This window comes from Euwallacea fornicatus, chromosome 19 (assembly GCF_040115645.1).
Source record: "Euwallacea fornicatus isolate EFF26 chromosome 19, ASM4011564v1, whole genome shotgun sequence".
NCBI classification, from domain to species: domain Eukaryota; kingdom Metazoa; phylum Arthropoda; class Insecta; order Coleoptera; family Curculionidae; genus Euwallacea; species Euwallacea fornicatus.
In genome coordinates, this window is record NC_089559.1 from 1240974 (window position 1) to 1266418 (window position 25445).

The 25445-nt window shown below is 34.8% G+C and overlaps 2 protein-coding genes across 3 annotated transcripts in view; both read left to right on the top strand.

The window, feature by feature from the left end:
- Positions 1 to 22712, top strand: part of Hrb27C (Heterogeneous nuclear ribonucleoprotein at 27C) — a 32188-nt gene extending 9476 nt beyond the window's left edge. For both annotated transcript variants that reach the window (XM_066293808.1, XM_066293807.1), the window contains exons 4-9: positions 954 to 1036; positions 1135 to 1323; positions 1928 to 2093; positions 5099 to 5164; positions 7578 to 7811; positions 21543 to 22712. In XM_066293808.1, coding sequence (XP_066149905.1) covers positions 954 to 1036; positions 1135 to 1323; positions 1928 to 2093; positions 5099 to 5164; positions 7578 to 7811; positions 21543 to 21649 — 845 coding nt within the window. In that variant the 3' untranslated portion in view covers positions 21650 to 22712. The remainder of the gene's footprint in view (positions 1 to 953; positions 1037 to 1134; positions 1324 to 1927; positions 2094 to 5098; positions 5165 to 7577; positions 7812 to 21542) is intronic.
- Positions 22713 to 23263: 551 nt separating this feature from the next.
- ATP8B (ATPase phospholipid transporting 8B) overlaps positions 23264 to 25445 on the top strand; it is a 43384-nt gene continuing 41202 nt past the window's right edge. Inside the window, exon 1 of the mRNA XM_066293797.1 lies at positions 23264 to 24109. The gene's annotated coding sequence lies outside the window, so the exon portion shown is untranslated. The remainder of the gene's footprint in view (positions 24110 to 25445) is intronic.

Here is a 25445-nt window from a genome sequence, read left to right on the forward strand (position 1 = left end):
ATTGTGCTATATTAAATGCTTCTTGTCGCCTCCGCTGTAGATATTTTATAGTACATTGGAGTGAATCAAGATGGGACATTAAAGCAAATCATAGACAAAATTATAATGTTATCAGTCGAGTTCTCATCTCTTTTGATGGTATTTAACTCGAATTAAATCGTATAACGCAACTTTTACGCTACCAAAGGCAGTCTTTGCAATTTTTTGCTTTCACGAAAATGATTTATTACGTTCACACTTTTCTTTATAGCTCGAAGTACGATTTTATGTAAATTGTAATTTTGGAAATATTGAAATCGAATAATTAACACTTGACTGACATTCCAAATTGATTTCGAACCGTGTGGGTACGATTGTCAATTTGGCTTCTAAAAAGAACTTCTCCCTGACTGTTACGATCTGTCAACAATAAAAATTTACAGTTGCTAAGCAAATGGGTGTCGAAATAATATTATCTTTCATGGCCTAATTGATAGAAAATTAATTATTGCATTATTTCTTAAACAATTAAAAATATTACCTTGTCACTCTAAAAGTTATATTGTAATGCATTATACTTATCCTCTGAATTCAACTTCAGGTACGTAGTGGCCAAAGATACGTGATACGCAAGACATGCAACATGAGTTATGAAAGAATACTGCTTGGACGCATAATGACACAAATCAATTAAATTTAAATGGATTTCGCAGGAAGTACGGTACACCGGAGCAACGTACGCAGATTTTGCACTGGTGTGTGATACTTCGTGACACGTTTGTTTAAATTCAATTCATTACATTATTATGTCTCAAAGCAGTATTTGCTCCACGTCTTTTGTTTCAAACGCCTCCGGTGCAGAACCAGTCTAATATAAAATGTACTTTGACGAAATGAACTTGAAGAACATCTCAATCAATTATCAACTTCTCGACTTTCCAACAAATTATTATTATTATTTTTTGTTGTTCCAGGTTTTGGATTTTTATCTTTCGAAGATGACGATTCCGTCGATAGGTGTGTTGCAGAGCATTTCGTTAATTTAAACGGAAAACAGGTATTTCTTTTTAATTATATCTGTTATTAGTTCTGGAACTTTTACTGTAATGCTCCGTTTCGATGTTCCCGAACTTTGCTGATGAGCGACTCTTTCAGGTTGAAATTAAGAAGGCGGAACCCAGAGATGGATCAGGCGTGAATAAGATGGGCGGCAACGATGTATCGTCCGCCTGGGGCCCACCGCAGGCGCCCATGGGCATGATGCAGGGCCCCAACGGACAGATGGGCGGTCCTCCCATGAATATGGGAGCCCCGATGGGTCCCAACATGAACCAAGGATATTTGGTAAGTCATCGAATCTTATTGGTTAGTTTTTTCCCCTGAAGCATCATTTGTTTTCATTTTGCTAAAAAAAGGGCCTCTTAAATTACGCCTTGAATTTTAGAAATACAGCGGACATATTTAAAGCAAGTTATTTCTTATTTTGACTTAAGGACCATTTACTTAAACTTGTGCCATGTGGTTAGTAAACTCTTTGGGTACAGGATGTCCGATAATTGGTAGTTCTCAGTTAAACCAGGTGGGAAACTTGAAATTTTTTATGTAGATTAAAGAGGGCGCTGTCGTTTGCACATTTTCGCCAAGATTTTTGAAAATCCCAAACTAACCGTCTGACGTTCCAACAATAATTTTCTATTTCAAATTCGCAAGTCGATCTACTTCCCCGAGAAAGTGACAGGTACTTTAATACTATATAAACCCAACAAATAATACATGTCTGACATTACTTCAGATTTGATAAAATTACAGGTACGTTTAATGATCTGGTTGACAGTGTATTCACAAAATATTCATTACTGGTGCTGTGGTATATGTACTAATTAGTACATATTTTTTGAGGATGTTATGTTTTCTTGCGAGATCCTTTTAGCATAATAATTTTTCTCAGGGGTGGGGAACTTCTCCTCAACAGCAATACAACGCTGGCTATGGCACACCTTCAGGGCCAGGCTCGTATCAGGGTTGGGGTGCGCCACCAGCCCCTCAAGGGCCTCCACCACAGTGGGGCAGCAGTTACGGGGGACCTCCCACTCAGCAGGGGTACGGATCCTACGGTAAGTGTTTCTAGAGTGTATTTCGTAGTCATTCCGATCCCATTGACACAGTTACGATTACCAGCGAAACAAATATTTTCGGGCGTTAATGAATTTTGCGACTAACAGATGGTATTAAATACTTGTTTACGTGGTTTGGCGTTTAAAATATTTTTGTGGATTGTTTCAAAGGGTGTGAAGAGAGGCTGTTGCATCACGTGAGCTCATCTGACGTACTATTTCTACACTAAGAAGTTGAATCACCTTCTAAACCTTCATTTTGTGAAAAGTTTAGGGTTGTAAGACAATAACTGTCAATTCTGTGAATTACACTGATATAAATAAAGAGAAGTTAAATTGTATCCCAATTTGTCCATAACGACCCAGTAATGACAAAACGAGTGAGTGATAACGTTTATGACAAATAAAATGACATTTACTGGGCAAATTTGAGCACGAACGCAGTGTTAATCATTTTGCTTTGGCATCACGTGAGTTTACGTGACATGATAGCTATCTGTTTCCACCTAAAAGTGTATTAATTAAAAAATGAGCTTTAATATACACCTTAGAAATGCTACTGCATAGCTGAAATAATCTCAAGTTTCTTCATTTTAACAAGGAACGAGCACTCGAACTCGTCGAGGCTAATTAAGGATATATTTTTTATTAAACGCAAATTATTATTGACATATGGGGTATTTCGTGTAAGCAGGCCACTGACTTAATGAATTTTTCACTTTTGACACATGTTTCTAACATATTCAAAGGCAAGTGTTTCTATAAGTTTTCTGTTTGTTATATTCTGGTTGACTCGAAAAAATAAAGTTTCGCGATAACAATTTCCGGATTTACTAGTTTAAACCGATAAAACAAAAGTAAACTTACAGAAACATGTATTTTTAAGCATATTATCAATATGTGGAAAAAAATCATGGCTCTTTTTTCCGAAATCAGTTCTTCCCGCCTATTTGTTTTTTTTATCTATGGTTTTTTTATTTATTTATTTTCATACTCCGGAAACTATGTTTTAAACTCCACCTATTGCTCTTTCTAAAAATACCTCCGTAAAGCAGAAAAATTCGGTGGCCCGCTGACATAAGACATCTTCTACATTGTAGATTACTCCATGCATGCCCATTAGAGGTTTTGCGCTCTTCTGGAGCTACATTGTGAAGGAAGTTAGAAGAGGTATGCGATAAGTTTCAGAACCTTTTTGACGTCCTTTTTTTTTATTAGCAATTGTCTATTCACCTTATATTTGGATCTGCTCCATACATGGAATTTTGATATTTAATTGCCTTCTATATTTTTGACAGGTTGGTTTTGCAGGTCCCCGTGTTCTCAAGTTTTCAGGAATTTTTCCAAGAATAGATTGATTAAACTTGTTGCCACCCTTTTTTTTTTGTTGATCATTTGAAGGTTCGGTGTTTCGAGCTAGCTTCTCGAAACCTATTGACACCTTAGCGCCTTCAGAAATCTCTCTAAAATGCGTTGGTAAAGAGATATTTTTCACGGAATTTTTGAAATTGTTTTCCACTGTGTTTTGTACAGCACTGATTTGTGATTTTCCCAGTTACGGCCGCAAGTTTTCAGATCATGTTGGAAAAATCCTTTGATACTTCGGGGTAAGTCTTGGTTTTCTTACTCCAGTGACATCTCCAGTTTTTCGAAGCAGTTAGAAACTTTTCGCGAATTTGAAAAAGTTTCAAGAAATTTTTCAGATTGTTTCATGGTTATCTAACGTACGTGGCGTTTTTCAAAGCTGCCGGGGATTTTTCAGAACGGAACTGATGAGATTTATGTTTTTCCCAGATTTCTTTGGAATCGATTTGAACTATCGATGGACGAAACTGGTTTTACACTGTTTACTCAAATTGATTAGATCTTTTTCGCTCCGTTGTTTATGACGTTACTTGCGTCCTCCTTTTTTCAAACTTATCTTGAATTTTGAATTGATGATAGAAAAGCGTATTGATCAACGGATTTTTTTCCTGTATAGTTTCGAATTATTTTTGAAATTGTTTATGGAACTGCACTAATTTTTTTAGGTACCCACTCAGATTTTTGTGGAAACTTTCTGAGTTTCACGGTTTGGTGTTGGTGACAAAAAGACCCCTTTCCTTGATTTTATTTTAATCGTTTTCAGACTTCGCTACGACGCTGAATTTTGCAATATGGACTCAAAAGCATATTGATCCTCGGTATTCTTTTCTTTAATTCTTGGGAACGGTTTCGATATATTTTTAGGATGATCCTAGTGTATAAAAATCCGGATGCCTCGAGCGTGTCACGATTTTCAACTAGATTACGTTAGCGATCAAATTTCAAACTTTTGGAATATCCGTTGAGTTTCAAGATTTTTTTAACCTGTCTGTCCTCCTTCGATTTTCAGAACAGCCAGGAACTTTTAAATTATTTATTGACGAAAAAGACTTATCAGTATTAATGACGAGCGACTTTTGATGCTAAAGTGATTGTTGCGGTTTGTCACTCGACCTATTCTGTCAATTCATAGTGGCATTGTAAATTCAATGGATACAAATTCAAGGTGACTAGCATTTGGAAGACATTTTAAAAGCATTTAATTATCATCTGCCATTTTTATTAATTTTCACAATATAAAATACAGATATTTCGAGAAATACATTTAATTTGACTTGTTCGCTTAGGTCAAATTCTGTGAGCGTAATTACGTCACTTGTGACGCTAAGTGAAAAATCATAAATAATTTAAATTTTCAACGCGTCGCTCTTAGAAAAACTCGTTTCGCATAACAATTTCTCGGTTTAAGGTGTTTCCGCGACAACCACGAAATATGTTCTCATTTAGCTGATGATTTCGATGGTCTATTAGAAATTATCTGACGTAGCATTGCAACTTTGCATTAACCCTGTAATTAATACTAGAAATAATTCGCAAACCTGACGGTACGCAGGTGAATTTAAGCGGTACCTCGATTACTAACCCTAACCCCGTAACATTGTTGTAACACGTTACCAATTTGGGCCTCTCCGTACATGTAGGCAACAGCGCAGCTTCATGGAACAATTGGAACATGCCCCAGAATGGCGGATCTTCGGGACCATCGGGTAGGTGTCTTAGCGTTATAAACACGGTCGAGAACGTGGGCCAATTGTCGGGAGCTTTCGGGGAGGAGTCCGCAAATATGTTTTAGTTTTCTCATATTCATCCTGCGTGCCACGAATGTCGCAAATCCTCTAAAAAAATTAAAATTCTTAATTACTACGGCCTCGTTAATATTAATCTTGCGTCACTACCGATTCATGAACAGCCATCCCTGGTCTCCCCGGACCTCCCTTCTTTGTAATTTTTTTTTACGAGTCAGTTTTAACTAGAGAACCTCATCGTATATTGGTTCGATCAATATCAATCTGGGTAGTTGTTGTGTTACAATCCGAATACAGGTTCACCTGTGATTTAATGTGTAATACTAGATTAATGCATTAAGTGACTAAATTCAGTCTGTATAAATTAAGGTACTCATAAGAAGTAAAATTAATTACGTTGTAGATACTCCCTACCCTAAGGATTAGAGTTTGTTGTTGTTGTTATTAATTAGTTGATAGCAGTTAATGGTGAAATCAGTATGAGAGTAATTTAATTAAAAGTGAAAATTATACTTGACTCAGTATAGGTAGCGTAAGCTTTAAAGATTAAGGGGGTTTGACGACAAATACGCAGTATACGTAGGTTCATGCAACTAGATAAATTAATTAGTAATACACGGTGATTTAGGATATACGCTACATTGTTAAGCTAAAACAATATAGCGTATTTTAGAAAACATCGTTTGTTATTATTTATAAATTAATGTTTGTGTAAATATCTTAATCTGACTCATACATAGGAATAGTGATTATTCTAGCATTGTTTTCTCCGTGTATTTGTATTGCAAACGCATATATTACCCAGATTTTTTTTTAAATAATTAGGAGTAAGTTTTTCAAAATAATGATGGGTAAATGAGACACATTATAAAGTATCCATGCGCATAAAGCAAATAAAGAGTTTTTTGCAATTTTTGTTTTTAATTTTTAGTTGTACTGGTTGATTCGTAGTCGGTGTCGGAAACTTTGGAGGTCAGGTGACGTCCTAAATCATTTAATATGGCGAGTAAAGTAGCGGGAGTTTGTTTGTTTAGTGGATTTTGGGATTTGCGGATATCGTTTTACATGAAATATTTAAATCTTAAATACGGAGAAAAGTATTAAATAAATTAATGAATTTAATTCGATTTTTTTAATCAAACAAGTTTTAATTATTTCTATAGGCAAAAACATTGTAGAGCCGACTTATTATTTATTAAAAATGAATGCAAATTGAGAAAATATCACAATATATATGAGCTATTTCATTTCAAAATAAAAATTAATCTTCTGTCCAATCCAGAGTGTATAAATTTCTCGTGTCTCACAAAATTGTGATGTTTTTCTATACTTAAAACTTTTTTATATGTTGATCGAAACATTATAAAATGTACAAAATGGTCCGATGCAAGTATTATCGAAATCTCAAAAATTTGCTTTAAGATTATAAAACTCCAAATGTTTGCAAAAAAATGAAGTATATGTATTATAAAAACCCGAAAATTTGCAAAACTCGCTTTACTAGTGGCACTTGGTTTCATCTTCGTATAAAAATGAAGTTATTTGTTTTTATTTTCGGTTTCAATTCTCTTCATCATAAAAACTGTCGAGCCGCAGTAAATCAGTTCAAGTTAAACAAAAATTCTTCTCTGATTTTCGAAAGATGCAGAAAGACTAACATGTGCAAATACGATTCTACATTTTCCCATGGATTAATGAAACCGTATTTTTCGCAAATTAAATATAAATCTCTCTTAAATAATTCTGTTATAAAAAGCTTATATTGTTTGCTTTTAAACGTTAGAAAATCAAAACAGACTGCAATTAAATCCAGTTTTCTTCGTTTTCCTAGAACTTATTTGTTTACCGTTTTTCTTCTAGCGTTTAATTGATTTACACATAATTCATTAATGTATTTAAATCACTAATAGCGAATTTGAACATCCGCACCAACAAAATCAGGTCACGTCATAAAATTTTTTATTAATTGCATCATTTTACCAAACATTATCGATTCCGCAGTCTCCTAATGTCGCAGATCCCTGCGACATTAAATCACTGTATACCCATTATCTCTTTTCACCGTGTCTATATAGCGGACCATTTCGTGTTTCAAAGTGCAGAGCTGTCCATGCTAAAACTCACGTTTGGCGCCTCGAAAATTATAGATGTGACGTCGATTAGTGGCAAAGTTGCATAAGTTATTATTCAACAAATTGCCACTGGATTTAAAAAGTTTCAGGGATACTCAAAATGTCAAAAAATGATTAAAAATTACAAAATATCAAACACTTACTAAGTTTGAAAATCGGCAACCGAACATTTGCGGCTCCTCCTCCAAAGCGAACGCTCCGCCTCTCGGCCACGCCCCTATCGCCGTTCTCTTCCTTGGCAGGCTACATGGCCGGTGACGTGTACTCGCGTGGTGGCCAGTCTTCCGCAGCTACGCCCTCCGGGCCGCCTGGTACCGCCCCTAGCGCTGGCACCGCCTCCAAGCCGGGCTCGGACTACGGTCCGGCGTCGTACGGCTCCGCTTACGCGTCCTATTCCGATTACTCAGCTCGCTCGACGGCCCCGTACGGCGCCGACTCGACCGGCGGATACTCCAGCGGCGCTCCGCAACCAACAGGTGGGAAACACTTCCCTGATTTCAAGGAGTGGCCGGCGTCATGACAACCTATCGATGGTCAAGGTGCCGCCACGGCAGTCCCCGGCGCCGGACTGGCCGTCAGGACGGTTTCGGCCGCCGTGGTGGAGCTGTCTCACTGATCGCAATTTTCGGACGATTAAATGGGGGCTTTGTCGTTGTTTTTCCAACCTAAAAACTAGCAACGGTAAAGCCCGAAAAGCGACTCTTTACTAGCTTGTAGATCAGTTAGACACCTATAGACGGCACCGGTAACAAATCCGTAAGTTCGTCTCATATTTAAACAGAATTTAGGGGTATTAGTTGTTGTGTAACTATTATAAATTAAGGTATATAAGTAAAAGAAAATGCTATCTATTAACAACGGCGGATAAGCGCCGGGTCACGTGGTCCACCGAGCAGGCATGCCGAGCGACTACCGAGCAGACAGACAGAAGTGGTGCCCTCTTACTGCCGCGTTGACTATTTTTAAGTATTATTAGATGTCTGGTTTAAATTTTGTAGCATTTATTCCAACTTGTAAAAAAAAACTCAATTTGCCACGGGAAGCAAGCGTGTTCCTCCGTTTAAATCATAATCGGTAATGACAGAATTTGACAAATGAGTGATGTCAGAAGTTCTTCAATTGTTACATTTATGCGATGGACCTTCCGAATGACAACACGAAAACGCAAATTCGGAAAAATGTCCATGCGCCAGTCCTGACTTGGTATTACCGAAATATGATATTCTAATAATAATGACAGAAAATGTCATGAACAAAACTGCACTTTTGCCAGCTCTTCCTATTGCTAAACTTATGAGAAAGTTAAACCATGCCGAGTACATGTTTTATTAGGCATGTCCTAAATTTCTAATCTCAAACACTTTAAAGCACTGACCGTGGCGCCACGTCATAAATCAAAGTGTGGTGTAAGTTAAATTTTACTCATTTGTTTTGCCTTGTCAACTGTATCTATACGTTACATATTTTTACATCGGGAAAGCAACTACCGTCAATAGCGAATCGAGACATTTTTATTAACTTTTCAAGTTGGAATAACATTATAGACTTGCCGCTACATAATTTTAACATAAGACTTGACAGCTCACGAAAATACCACTTGTTGAAGTAATTCTAATCGAATCATTTTAGATACATATAAAGCAAAAATACCTCATATCTTATTGACTATTGATTAATGATTATTGTAAGATATGCGCGGTGATGGTGACCTTTAGGCTTGTCTGCGCAACCGTGACGGGTCCTCATGGCAAGAGCGTTGCAGTAATTTTTTGGATACCTTATATTCGTCGAATGAGCGTTTTCCACCAATGTAATTGCGCTACACCTGTCATTTCTGTCATCATAAGAACCATAAAAATGACAGCCTAATTTCCGTTTTAACCACAAGTGACTATTGTCACAACTGTCAAAATTTTCAGAATTTTTTTTATTTTTGCGCTCACAAGGGTCCATTTTTTTTTTAGATTTATCAATGCGCTGCCAAACTTGAAAACTATCGTTTCGGTCGTACTTTAGCAGGCTTTCTCGCAATTCCCTTTTCAAAGTTAAACCTCGTACTGGTCATTTCAATACACAGAATCACATTCCAGATCGGGCAGAAGGAACGTGAAAAAAATTCTTTTAAAGCAGGCATTTGCTTTGAGTTGGACTGTCCGCGCCCTTTTCTTTGTGTTATTTAAAAATAAAAATTTTGTTTCTCTCGCATTCGCCGATTTTAGAGAAATCAATAGTGCGTCGAGTACTTTTGTTTATAATTTAGATTCGTAATAGTTATTTTAGTGTTTTACAATTGGGAAGTCAAAAAATTGATATGACGCCTAGCCCTTCAAATTTAGAGAAGTAATATCAAAGTATAGATAATTATTTTGTAGGTAAACGAGAATATACTAGGTAAAGAGAATTCGTTTATTTTAGTATAATTTTTATGTACGTGTTGAGGTTTTATCTTGAATTACGGGGCAAGAAAAAAAGGATCAATGTAACTTTTGAAATAATACCATTTAGCGGTATTATTATACGTATTGAAGAATCGCCAGGTAACGGTCGCCAAATTGACTATGATTGTCCGACGGGGTTATGAAACGTTGTCAAATTGCCAATTCAAAAATGTGTGTATCATATACATATATACGTATGAACGACCATTTAGATATTCCAAAAACGAACAAGATTCTTATCAATGCTAGTTCGATTTCGAATTGTGGAGGGTCACTAAAATTGAATCCAAGACGAGGTAGAAGTACTAAATCAAAATGGCCACTGGTAAAAATGCCACCGTCAGTGGCATGGTTTTCAATGGCAATTTAGAGTCGGTACTTATGTGAGAGAAAATTAATTCTTAAATTATCAATGCTCTTCAATTGAGCTGTCATTTTTCTCGGCAGCCGTTGGTCAGCACCTTGAACTCTTAAAGGTTAAACCTAGAAGGTCAGGAATGGCCAGAGCTGTAGGAAAAAAATCCAAGGTTGAAAAATTCCGTTTTTGCATTTATTTGTAATTCTTTAATTTGTCGAATAAGTAGGTCAATAGACTAATTGCCAATAGAGGGAGCTGCATTGCTTGCCAATGTCAATGCGACAGTGACATTACCTTCGACGGAAATTTTGAAATAGCAATTTGACAATATTTTTTGATACACCATAAAGTTGAACAGCTTCACCACGAGATGTCGTTTGTGTTTATCAGAATCTACGTTTATTGATAGTGAATGCCATTTTACCGTCTTCACTTATAGTTTCAAGAACTATTCTTATTTTAACTTTTAATTCCCGACCAGATAGTCCTAACTGTCACGTGCTTTTTGGAACAAATTAGTTATTAATGTGAATTGATATAATTTTGTATAAGTAAATAAATAGTGCACAACCATGTCCCATTTCAAGGTGAAACCGTATATCGGTAGGAATATCATGTTTTAGATCTGGGGTGTAATTGCATTTTCAAGTAGGACCTTCTAAATTTGATATTGTTTTTAGGGGAGCCTTTTTAACGTGTTGCTGTTTTTAATTGTTGATTATTCTTAAGCATATTCTGGACAATTTCGCTTAAATTTGCGATTTAATTAATATAGTTGGAGTTGCCAACGACGAAGACGACTGAAGTATATAACTATTGATCAATATACCGACTTTTCATTTTTCTTAAATTCACTATTTTAACATTGTTGAGATGTTTTTATATTTATGATAATTTTCATTTAAGGAATTGCCTATTTATTACGTAACGATAATTTTAGTTTAGAAGCAAAAGACTTAATCCTTTTTAGAGTATATTACCCGATACGAATAAAGTAATTGTAATAGTTAAAAATATATAAGCGGACTAAGTGGTTGTGATCTATGTTAATTGACTATAGATTCTTCTCTAATAAACTTAAATATCTACCTTATGTGTATGTTATTAGTAAGCAAGTTTTTAAGGAAATAAGCCTACGTGGGCCCTTTCTGTCTGTCTGTCTGTCTGTCAGTCGGGGGAAAACTCGAACACTCATTTTGTCACAATACTTTGACGATAGTCGGCCCTCATATTATAATTCATTTTATTTTACCGGTCTTGCCCTGATCACTGTTTTGCTCACAGTTATATCTAATCACGTCGAATTCCCACGTTTCGTTTTAGCGTGATAATATGTCATGAACAATGTTTACATAAATATTCGGTAAGTAGTGGAGTTGTTTAAATTTCTAAACGACCCTGAAAGCTTGCAGAAGAGGGAAGTACCGTTAAGAAAAGGCATAGGGGGTCATGGATCGTTGGATCATAAGTCGTCTCATGGATGCATTTATTAGAGTAATTGATCTGAGAAACATGGGGAATTTATTTAACATTGTTTTTACGGGTAAATACAGGGTGGTCCATCGGTTGATTACGATGAAGTGTGATTTGGAAAACTGGGGAAATTGCCCGCTAAATAATTATTAATATGAATTGTTTCGAAATTTTGTTATCTTTAAGTCAAGAAGTAAAAGCGATAAAAGTTGACAGACATCTAAAGTGACACTAAAGACTTGACAAGTGTCAAAAGAAACAACTAGTACGCCTTAAAAATTAAAGTGAAGTCAGAATTTTTCTGACAGGTAGGTTGAATCATTCATAGTGTATATCATACATGTACTTTGTCGAGCACAAACTTCACGATTTATTAGTTTGCACAACTAAAATTATGATCATAAGCCGCACAAGTAATTCATCTTAAATTGTCAAACGCAAATATGAAAGGAGGTAAGGTTGAAAATCCCTAAATAAAAATGAAACGTTAACGGGTTGGTAAGAGCTATGCGAATTTTTTGAGGGGCGATTAATGCACACCTCCCAACCTTAGCGGGTGCTAAAGAAACAGACCTCATAAATTAACCACTACCTACTTAGAATAGAGGAAAATATTATCAAAATGGTACTGTTTAGGAAAATTCGCGGAATCGATATAATTTTGTTTTTTTTTTTCTTTCGTACATGGTTTAAATACGGGGTGGTGGCGACAACACTGTCTATATTGATGCATTTTGAGAAAATGGATTTTTGTGATCTCTCAAGAGTCAATGCCGAAATCATCTCAATCTGTTTTTTGTAATGGATCACTATAACATATTGGTGACATATTGACGTTTGATAAATGACAACCTCGTCGCATTATTTTAATGTGTCGAACGCCGCCTATCAGCCGCCAATGGAATACCCTGTTCTGGCAATGTCCAAGTTTTTACTGTTCGTTGGAACACTCTGTACCTTATAAACAATTTAATTTTGGAATCGTTAGCGGTTACTCAGAAGTAGGAACAATGAACGTGAGTAAGTAATAAAATTCAAAAATGGGAATTTTCAACCGAATCTATTCACAGAGCATGCAAAATTACGCACCTATAGGAAGTAATTTTATAATAATTTTGTTCGATATTGACTCGCATTTCAAAGCCAAATCTAATTTGTTGCTTTATTTTTTTGACAATTTGCGGTCGATTTGATGTTCTGCCTTTTCGGTAAGAGCCAATCGCAGCTTCGGTCAAACAGAATTACGTAATTGTATTACTTATCTCATAATCAGTGTACGTCCTTCTGCGTAAGCACTAAACACTCCAAGCTTTCTCCCGGAAAATAAATCTTCTATTCCGTTATAGACGATGTTGGAAGGTGAAATTCTTATGAAGTTCTAGCCTTTTTTGTACCCCCTTGTCGAGCTCTTGTACGGTATCTTCCGTTTGGGCCAATTCTTACAAGTTCTCTTTCTTATGTGGTGGAGGGATAAAGTTGCTGTACATATACAATTATACTACGTGTTTAGAAACAAGAAATCAAGTTAAAACACTACACACAAAATTATGAAAGATTACTACACTTTGCACTTACGCCACTCTTAAAATGTGCGAGTTATTAGGTAAATTTCTTCGGGTTCAGTTGAAAGTTGGGGCGTGTTAAGGGAATTGTCGCGTTATTAGGCAAATAAATGGTTAGTTCTCGCCAAAAATACCAAAAATTAAATAGGGAAATCGAAGACAGAACACACGAATATATTAATATACATTTAAAAAAGCATTTCAATTTAAATGAAAAGAACTGTTGTATTAAACGTAATTTATTTTAAAATAGTTAGAACTTAGACTAAATACCTGATAAAAGGAATACGCATTAAGACTAATGATTTGTTTCTTGGATGAATTAATTGTACTGTATAATTAATTACAAGTTATTGACCTATTAGTGTAATATTTTATGATCGGATAAATTTAAACATAGTTGAACTAAATGAAAATTAGACCAAATCGACTGATGTACAGAGAATATACTTGGATAAGTTTTAAATTTAACTTAATGAAACAATACAAAATTAGGGCCTTCTTACTATTAATAGTGCAATTCCTCATAAAACTAGCGAAATAGATGTTATATAAGTTAACGATTAGTTGCCCCGACGTTTCGATCATATAGCCCGGACTCATTAAACTTAGTGGTTTTTAAAGAAATGCGTTTTCAGTCCTGTTCTCACGAGTCTGTAGGGTGAACGTTTTTCGACTTTAAGCTCGGTTTTCCTTAATTCCGACTAAACTGCTAAGTGTTATTCACTGCGCTTTGAAACGTCACGTGAGATGCGCGAAGAACGAAAATTGACAAATCGTAGTTGGACTACAACGAGCGAAACCTCAAACCGAAATCCAAACGCAAAACCAATGAAACGAGGCCGAATCGGCAAATTGTAAAAATGGCGATTGTCGAAACGCCGAAAACTCAGATTTCGAAATCTGGCACCGTCGCGTGGTGCGGAATAAATCCAGGAAAGTTTTCAAGAATAATATTACGTTTTCGGACACGTAGGCGGGACACGTAAAATTTCAAATGCAGACGTCTTATTGGCCATAAAATAACCAAAATACGCTCGCTTAAACAGTAAAAACGATCACCCTGTATAATGTTAAACTACAACAAAACATCTTGCTCTTGGAATTTCTTGCTCGTGTGTTTTATTTCTAGCGTAACCCTAAAGAGACCTAGTAATTTTAAGGTTCTAGTAGTAAGGGTACTTTACGCTTTAATTGCCGATTTAGCGACTAAAATATATTTCCTTAGAGACTACAAAATTCGTCATAAGTAAAGTGTGATTCTAATAAGTTAAATCTTAAGTATTGTAAGAGCTAATTAGAGAGATATCAGTATAATTTAATAAAAGTAAGTTCTCAACTACTGAAAATGTGATCGACCAGGTTTCTTAGCTTTAGAATCACTTAGATTACGTCAAGGATTTGTTACGTTTACGTCGTTAGAAGTCTAATAAGTAATTTTATGTGATATCTACATATAATTATTACTCACTACTACGACTTGAGATTAGACCAATGTGTACATATGGATCTTTTTAAGCTCATTATATAATTTTAAGGTTCAATAAGGACGCAAGGGCATATCTTTAAAAATTACCACTCAAGTCTTGTTGTATCGAAATGGACGGGCTATCATTTACCTAAGACGATTCACAGTCTTGCTCAAAAGATATTATTTCATAATTTAAATCCTTTTTGTTGTCTACGTTTTAAACGAATATCTCGAAATTGTATATTCATATATGAGTGTGCGCAATTTAACTATTAAGCGTGTTGAAACTTGTTTAAAATATTTAAGTCTGATACTACCTACTACATAGTTGATTGACATTCGTGTTAATTCTAGTTAAGTGTCTTAAAGAGAAAGAGAGAAAGAGTTCCATTAGTTGTGCTTAAATTAAATACATGTCCCTCCTATTGACTCCCTCATCCTCCATTTTTTCTCAGTTTCTGTCCTTGTCGATGATCACACAAAACTACGTATTTTAGGTGAATTATGAGAATATGTCGTGTGCTTTGCTTAGTGAAAGAAATGCATTTCGATCAAATTGTTCTTGCACGCCTCTGAGAACGACCCGATCAGAAGTCGGCTAGTTACGGCTCGAGCGTCGTCGAAACGAGCACGTTTTGACGGAATTTCTAAAATTTCGCGAGTTTTGGTTTAACCGCATCGACTCCAGATTTAAAAATTTATTCAAACAGCATTTTGTGATTTTTCGAAAAAAACGCGAAATTTCCTTTTCAAGGATACGTCACAATTCCCTAGTCCGATTCGCAGTGGCGGCGAGGCACTTTTTGGACGATTAAGTTGGCGTTATATTAAAAAACAATTGCAGCAGAGTATAAATCACCACCGTCGATTTCGCGGGTGGATTTCGACTTTGTTGCAATTGTTTCTAAAAAGTGAAACCATTTTGATTTTTTCGAAATCTAACACTGTTTTCAATACTTTACAGTTTCAGAATATTTGCGAAACGCGAAAAATTCTTTTGTAACGAAATTTCGCCATCTAAAGCGACGATTTAAAATGGCGACGCACCAAGAATCTTTCTCCATACCAAAGTGATATTATGCTTTCAAAGCAAATGCGGTAAAGTCAAATTCACTATTATACTTAATTAGCATTAGTGGTTGTTTCCAAGCTGTTACAACTAATGCACTGACAGTAATCGACAACGGCAGTTGTTTCGACTTTGCCGAAAAACAGATCATGTATTAGTTAGGGTCAGCGGCGTCTCTAAAAGAGTTACTGGTAGAAGAAAATGTACTTAAAATTTGTACCAACTTCAAGTTTTAGGATTCGTGACTGCGTTCCTCTCTAAATATCTACGATACTATCTACCACACTTCAGACTTGTTTGAAGCTTCACACGTTAGGTTAGCACGCCGCTGAAGATCTAAGCAAAAACATCAAAATCTCGAATTTCATTTAAATGTGAAATATCAGAGGAGTCTCTAAAGGGGTCGATAAGTTGATCGGTCGAACCTTAAATCGTTTCAGGGTTTTTATTAAGGTTGCTACAAATCCTTAATTATATCGTGAAACCTTCAGGGAAAGATTAGAAGTTAATTGAAAAATCGAATAAATCTCTTGTATTTAATCGCAATCCGCGGCTTCTTTAAAGGGCTTATTATTGATAGGAGAAAGCATCGCACCGCAGGGTTTAACTTTTCTTTTTTTTTCCAAACTCACGGCTTCATCGGCACGCCTCTGAGATAAGTTGGGAAAAAGGCTTGAAAGTATTAGAGCTTGGTTTCATTTGGAACGTTAAAAGTTCGAGTTGATGAAAAGCAGATATCGCACTTCAGAGTTTTAAGAATATTTCACAACTCTTGAGTTCGCGCGGCACTGAAGACGTGCAAAAAACTTGCATGTAAAGACTTCCGAACAACTGCTGAATTCCAAAAAAACAGGAAAGTCGTCAAAGAGGTTGATAAGCTCCAGCAAAACAATTTTCCTTTATTGAATTCGAGCATGATAATAATGATAGGTAGAAAGGGCGTGTCTTCTTCGGGAGAAGCAGCCCCAAATTTTGATTTCTAGATATTACTTAAACATGTCTTAGATCCTTTAATGTGCCTTTTCATGATGACTTATTTCAAAATTTCTTTTATTTAAGCAAAGCACCGTAATTAGAAACGGGTTTAAACATGGTGTTCATTATCGTAACTATATGTTAGGTGTATAAATTAACTTCGGTTTTGTGTTTTCATTGAATCCCAACATCTTCCACGATGTGTGTACGTTGCTCTTTAATTAATAAAGCAAACAAGAGAGATGCAAGTGTTGGACACGTTATTTTAGGGGGGTTGGTGTGGTAAATAGAATCACAGTTATCCCTCTTTAAGGCAAAAGAAAAATCATCATAGAATGTCCTACATTTGACCGAAAAAAAGCAAACACTTTGACTCGTCATATTAAGCTAGAAAGTATAATAATTTAAGTGTTGGGTTGTCGTAAAATATTCTATTATAGTAGAACTAATTGTTATAATAACACACACGGAGACCTGGTTTTTAGCAAAATAATATTACTCTATTTTAAAAATAATAATTAACTATATGAAGTAATAATAACTGTAGCGCATTTGTATTTGGGATTAATAGTAGAATAGATAGTATCGAGTATAACTAAACTTTAAATATATAGCCTGAAATGTCTATTAGATTAATCTAAAAATGAGAATATTACTTAAAGGTGTGTACCTCTATTATCATTATCGCCGATAATGAGTAATAAAAATTACAAAATACTTTCGGTCTCTTGTTTTATACCTTCCAGCTTTTGTTGTTCACTCTCACTGGAAATGTCACTTTAAAAGAGTTACTGTCAAACAATTTGTTTTTAAGACAGTTTGACACTTGCAGAGTATCAAACATAAATCAAATTTGACACAATGCAATTCTTACGTGTTTATTTCTTGCAAACAATGGTTGGTTTTTCAAACTACCTTTACAGCGACTTTGATTTATTACTTCTTTTATTTTGTCACTTGGATTCAACTATTACGAATTAATCATGTCGTCAGTGAGAAGTTGGGTCCAACATCCCGCTTTATATCCATTTTTTTTTACGATTTTTTGAGCTCTCCCTTGACAGTGACAAGAAGAAAATCTATCCCCACACTCTCCTCTTTAACCTGCCGTCGTTTCCTTCTTTGAACTTTTTAAAATCGACAAACCATATGTTCCTCCAAATTATAATTCAATTCGTTTCGTCATGGAAGATAAGCGTTCTTCCATATATGTATAAGCAGTGGCTCATTCTGACAAACGAACGAAGCTAGGAATTTGACAACTATGAAATTCTGTTAGGAATGTGTTAAATTTCTAACCTCACGCCATAAAATGAGCAACTGTTGAGTGGTGAGTTTGTTTCCAATGTCGAACCGAGGTTTTTCGTTTCGGCGTTGAAACTACATATACAGGATGGCCAGATTTTGGATTGTTTTGACAGGGAGTCTCATGTTTACATAGGGTTCAGACATTTTGAATTAAAAAAATCACGTATAATCACTCATTTTGCCTGAATTTGAAGTTTACTTTTGCAGGTTTCTTAATGCATTTTTTAGAAGATAGTTCAGAGGTTCGTACCATTTAGCCGAAAAAATATATTCATACAAAGAAGTTGTCTAAACTGGATTCTTGTTATTATTACTATTTTTTAAATTAATTTTTATGCATTCACGATGACCCAACGACACGTCGAATGCTGAATTGTACATGTCTGAATTATATTTATTAGAATTATTTAAAAATTGAAAACCTTGTGTAACTTAGAAACATTGAGTAAAGCAATGCGGTTTTCATCAGTGAAAATTCCTCAAAATTTCTGTTAAAACAGTCGAGATTCGACCACCCTGTGCCTAAAAATATTCGTCTGTTTTTCTCAGCACATAAGAAAGATGACTGCTTAAGAAATTTCAATGGAAAAGAGGGAATCGTAAAATGTAATATTCATATATGGAGTTAATAACAGGGTTCGTTATATGCGTATATGGAATAATGGCGATAAGTTTTAAAATAATTTTTATCTAAAAAAATGCTTCAAGCGAAGGTTCTAAGGCCGATTTGCCGTCACTTTTTGATGGCTTTGAACTTTGTCTTGCCCTATAACGTTCCAACAAACTTCAACTTTAATTTTTTTGATTTTAATTTATTTCCAAATAATTTTCTGGAATCTGTAATTTTTTACGAATCTAGACCCATCAAATTTTGTTGGCGCTAAATAAGAAAAATATTTAATAAAATATTATCTTTGTTTTATTTAAAAAAAAATAAATGCGATCATAAAAGTAAAATATCAGTTTATTGCTTGCTTACATGAATGAATTGCTATTTAATGTTCAAAGTATTCGCTCAAAATATCTTCCGTTGTTATCTAAACACAATACTGTTATTTGCGTAAATGATCTTCCCACATTGAAATAGGTAACAAACCTGATTGATTACATTATACTGACAATACGAATGAATTATCCGTGTTATTTGGCCGATCCGTATAAATTTTACCTTTTAAATGGCCTGAGCCGAAAAAGTCGCGAGGATTTAAATCAGGTGACCATATCGGCCACTCAATTTTACCAAGCAAAAAATTCGTGCTCCTTTCTTAAAATTAAAAATTAGAATTTACGAAATGCCGTTTACTTGACTTAACAAATATGGAGGGTGTTTTTACTATTTCGCTTATCTAATCGAATTAAATTTTTTAAAATAAAACAAAGAAAATCTTTTTTTTTTTTTTTTCGAAATTTTTCTTATCAAATCCCAAAAAAGAATTGATATGCCTGTGTTGGTAAATAATTGTGGATTTCATAAAACAATTCGAAAATAGGACGCCACTTTTGAAAAAATAAAATCGGACTTTGTTGTAATGTTACGGAGTGAGCAAAAACTTCAAAGTCATTAAAAAATAGCAACAAATTAGCTTGAGAACCTTTACTTCAAAAATTATTTAAAAAATTATTGCTATTATTCCATTTGTATATGACGGACCTCTGTGAAGTATAATTATTTTTGTCATACCTTTTTATATTTAATTTTTTAACAAAATTTAATATTTAATTTTTCCATCAAAAAGTATTGTTTTAAAATGTTGTAAAACAATGCCTCCGTGCTTTGGGCGATCTGTTCCCTATATAAAATATACGTTGTATTTTTGTGGTATTTCAAACCTAAAATTTAAATCATGAATTTAACCAGACATAACCGTTGGCAGAGCTGTGAAATTTATAAAAAGTCAGTCAAATGTAGGGCGTATAATTCATATTTATTATATCGGCAAAAATTGTTTTGTTTTGTTAAAAATTTTTGAATATTAAAAAATTCAACATATTCCTCTCATAAAAGGTAGAAATTTGCCTTATTTAAAAGACATTACGGACCTTCTGTTTATTAAATACACATAGTTTCAGATAAAATATTTACGTGTTAATTTAACAGAATTACACTTTGAACACCCTTGACTACCCCCAATTTGACGCTAGTAACACGATCGGCAACAAAATTTGTAAAATAAATTAAAATCACCCTTCGACAACATCAAAAATACCCCAGATTCTGGTGACCACAGGGACGGTGCTATGACGCTTGCCACATCCTTTGACGTAAGTAGAAAAGATTATGATAAGTTAACAGCGTTTTTTATTGGCAAATTTAGTGCAGAACTAGTGTAGATATACTGTCTTGTGTGTTATACTTAAATGGGATCCTGTAAACTGGGAAAAATATTGCACTAGTTTTCCCATAGAAAACGACATTAGTGTTAGATATTTTCTTTTTTATTTGATTTTTTTCCTTCATTTGAGTACATCAATCATTCTAAGTAAGCCATAAGAACATTTCTTGGCCAAGATATGTACATATTTGACAGGGTTTCTTTCGTTTTCCCTGAGATAAGTTTGAAAATTCGCATCCTTCATCGACCTGAATATGATTAATTTTAGACGGTAAAGTAAAAATTAAAATAATTTTCAAAAAGTAAACAGATGAAGAAAATCCATTTTTAAGAGCGAATTTAAAAACTTATGTAGTCCATTAAACCGAATTTTGCTTGAAATTCCAATAACTACGCAGATAATCCTTCCATCAATATTTCCTGTAGTCTTCACATTAAATCAACGAAGTAAATGCATCTCATTTAGTAATTTTCATGGAAGGTAAAAATCCAGGTAAAGTTACCAGGACTTTGATCTATTCCTCCTAAGCCCGTTTTATCAAACAACAGGTAACTTTGCCCTCAAGATAATTTTCATAGAAACCTCGAAAATAGACCGGAACGTTGATCGATTTTTCCATTTCCATGAAAATTGTCTTTACTGGCAAAGTTGGCAGGAGCTTGAACAACCATACCTCAATCACCCTTAGGTTCCGTTCCTTGCTACCTAATCGGTCCTCCTGACGTCACCTCCATAACAGCAGTCCCTCCGAGTCCCATAGACGGCACCACATTTTTGCCAAGCTCATACCCTCCTGTCCGGTGCACGTCTCCGCAATACGGCCCTGGTAATAGTACCAAAGCGAAATCCTTGTCAAACTTATCAGGTCTGTACTCAGGCCAAGGATAGTCATCCAAAAAGTGGGCATTAAGTGCGACAAAATGCTTGATTGTCCTTGTTGTGTTATAAGGTTTTTTAACGCATCAAAGTGATATAGATGGCTTTAAGCAGCCATTTTGTCGCAGTTTCTGCACACCACTCGCCACAAGAGGGAGTTCTTATGATAATTTAGCGCTACTACTTGTATATATATTTAGTGCTCTCATCTGGGGAAATATTTTTAAAAATTAGATCTTTTTAGTATAACGTCTAATACAATTTGACATTTTTTGTCAATTCAAAGCATAAGAACTCTCTTATTCTGAACTCAAAAAAGCCTACACATCGTTTGTTTAAGCAGGGTATTCCCAAACTGCAGCCGCCGGAGACTGTTACTCCGGAGGACCTCAGAGAAGCTCTTCTTATGGTACGCCCAGTTCGCAAGGGTACCACCCCTACAGACGATAAACAGCCGGAGAAGAACCTCTAACTAGTTTTAGTCGAGATCAGAAAGGACGAAAAATACATGAGTGCGATTAGATTAAAGCTTAAGTTTGACTCTAAGAAGACGGATAGATGAATACATACTTAGAAGTTACGGTGAGGCAACCTTGTGACTGACAGATTTAATGTTGTGAGTGACCTTCGTTTAAGCCTCGCTCTAATTTAGCAACTTTTATTCTTTAATTTATCATTTTTATTGTATGTGCTCTGATCTGTCAAATAAATATTCCGCCATTTTGATGAATTAAAAAGAAGCATCGTTCTTCCCCTTGTTGACAGTTGGCAGTGCGGGAATTTGACATTGTCTATATGTTCAAGGAAAGAGCATTTGTTTTCTCTAATAAACCAAGATTTTGTTGTTGGGACAAATACAAATGTCTGACAGTATTCTTAATGATGGCGTTCGCTGTCAAATACCGCCGACTTCGCCATTTTGCAAAATAAAGCATCTCGGAACTAACTAAACGAAGTTTCTTAATAATGCAAAAATCACTGATAAATTCAGTGTTATTAGCAGTTAGATTTAAATGAAGTTAATGCCCAATTTTCCGGTAAAGGAATCCAGAATTGTGGCTAATGTGACCTTCCTGCCTTCCTTGACTCGATTTACATGCATTAAAGTAAAATTTAATAGGTAGGTACCTAATGCAATTTAGGTAAGAATCATAACACTATAAGTAAGAGACGTCAATCATAGACTTATTGTTAATAGCTTAGAAATACATTCGTACAAAATATAATGACCAAATATACTTCCCGCTAAAATGTATTCTTCGTCCTTTTTGTCGTTTTTGCATTGAGTTAGTCGTCATGAGTCGATGAAATAAATTCACATTTACCTGCAAGTGTTGTTTAAAACTTTATACTATTATTTTTTTAGTTCTAGCCTTTGCATTTTGTAGGATTTAGTTCGTAAAAACCCACAAGAGGTTTCTTTTATTTGTTAATAATTAGAATTTTGTACTCTTTAATTAATTCTGTGGAAAAGCTCAGTTAAATATATATTTGCTGATTTTTCATTGACTAATACGTATTTTGTTGGGATTACACACTGTATATTCACCTATATATATATATGTATGTATATGTATGTATATATCCATTATACGTCCAAGGGCCGAAAGTTAAAAAAAATACAGTAATGTCGGCAAAACTGAGTTATTTAAATCTATATGCGTTTTTTCCCGAGTTCCAAAAAAAATCCAAAACACAAATAGACCATGTGGTTTAAATCATAACATTGGCAGTGTCTTTTTATTTCTCATTCATTTCTACGGAAACTATACATAAAACAGCAATAATGTGACAACATTGCAATCAATTCGCTTGCATATATTTCCTGTAGCTAAGCAAATGTCGGTTTTACTACAGTTTTCGAGATTCCGTGGTTTGACAAATAGAGCTCCATTGAAGAGTCATGAGTTTTAAATGGTCTGAGTTATGCCGAAGCGATATTCACATTCCCATCTTAACTATTCAAATCCGTGCTTTACAATTTTGCCCCTCTATTCATTTCAGAGTTAAAATAGGAACGTAAAACTGATTTCGACATAACTAAAACTGGTCATAACATACGACTTTCGAAAGTGCAAAGTATGTCATTTGTCAACGTCAAGGATTTTCATATGGTAATTTGCTTTTATTGTGACACCCTGTACGTCAAAATGTTCAAAATTTTAGATTTAAGTAAACTAAGGTTAATCTACGACACATTAACTCTAGTTGAATTCACCCTGAAAACTTCATACCCAATTATAACGTTGGTTTTGCTCGAACTTTAACCATTTACAGCGACAGGAAATATAAAAAGTGACATTGTGAAATTTGTCTTTGTGATCCACTTTGACCTACACTGCCGAACTAAGGTCCCTTAAGCGTGTGTCATGTTTACTAGTTTATGTATCAAATGGGAATTTTACTTGTCTTTTGGTTTTCTCGTATGTATGCAACGCTGTAATTCCTTGCACATCTAACTTATACAAAATATCTTCTGTCATACCCAACGTCTATTTATTGTTTGCAACCATATGTATATTGCATTAGTTTTGACAGCACCGACATTTCCTATTAAGGTGTGAACAACTGTTACACCGAACACCCCTGCAAAAGCGTCCTCTAAATAGTAAACTGTATTTTATTAATTATTGTTCATTGTCAATTTGATTTTTTCACGGATAGATGGCACTATCGTTAGAAGTAGTAAATGCAAAAATCCCATTGGCTGTAGCTAATTGTTTTATTATTCAGATTTCATGTAAAATAGTAAATAAATTAAATTAAATTTAGAACAGGTGGAGATTGTATGGGATTTCGCGTTAAAGTGTTTATTTCTCAATGTTTCCGTTGTGAATGTAAATGTGAATTGTGGATATGATATTTGGGTTTTAATAACCCTACGGCGGACAATATTCAGTCTCGAGCTTGGTAAGTAAACACTTTCTTCATCTTTGATTAATGTGAGGTTAGAAATTGTTATTTATTTTTAAATTCAAAAACACCTGTAAATTTAATATCTATACATACTGAGATTTGATAACTCACTTGAGAAAGTCTATATTTGGTCTTAGGTTGGTTTAATGGAGTTTTAGTAATGTTGTCATGTAAAAAATGCGTTGACAATGTGTAACGTTAAGAGTCAATAAACTAAAGTACTCACAACTTTTTCTCTAAGATCATAACATCCACGAACCAAATATGATAACTTCGAAAACCAAGAACCCAATGATGTATTATTATTTAATCATTACTATAATAATTTAACCTTTTCAGAAAGGTATCAAAGCATTGAGTTTTCAGCCCTTAGTTTCCTGCGAATGTAACAGTTTGTTTAGATCTTGTTCTACAGGGTGTTTCATTCAAATTGGGAAGGAAGTAGCATGCGTTCAGTTCATAGAGAGGTTACATGGCAGTCAACAGCTTGTTAACCTTTGAAAATACAGCATTTAAAAATTATTCTAATCAAGTATTAGTTATGATAGAAGTTATGTCATTACATGAGAAATATTTATATTTAACATTAGTTCTCTCTAAAATTGAGATTTAAAGAGGGGGGTTATAGACCTACAATATGATAACATCCATGCCGTTGTTGAAGCTATTTCAGATATAGTTCTGAAACTAAAGTATTATATAGAATAACTAAGGTGTCATTTTAAAAACACCAACTATGGTTCAGGGTGTTCTAGAAAATTGTGATTTAAACATATGGTTTTTCAAATGTGCCGCCCTGTGTATTATTCCTACAGATAAAGCTTTTCAGTCTTTGAATCATGTTATTTGGAACTTAAACCTCCCTGTGTAGTAAATTAAATAAGTAGTACTCTGTATTTCTGCTAGTATTGACATTTCGAAAAAGTGCAAAACACAAAAATATTTATTTCTTGAAGCTTCACTTGCTTTTTTAAAAGAAAATCGCCCGCTTTAGTATCACCTTGTGTTTTTAGAGCAAGAGCCTTGTAACAATCAAGCAATGTTTCCCATACCTCCTGTGTCATCCCTGTATAAAATTTGGGCCACAATAATCAAAGATGTCAAGGTTATAATCCACACTCCTCAAAAATTTCCATTTCTATTCCATTGATCTGTTTGCTTTGATTCTCCCATAATAATGGCCCTAAAATGGGCTTGTATGCACCTCCCAGCCACAATATTTAATTTGGGTCAACCTTTATCGCTTGACGTTTCCGCAATCGGAAAGAAATAAAAGGGGAGGACAGGCCTCCATCAAACTAGGGGGAAAATCTATCCACGAGTGCTCTTC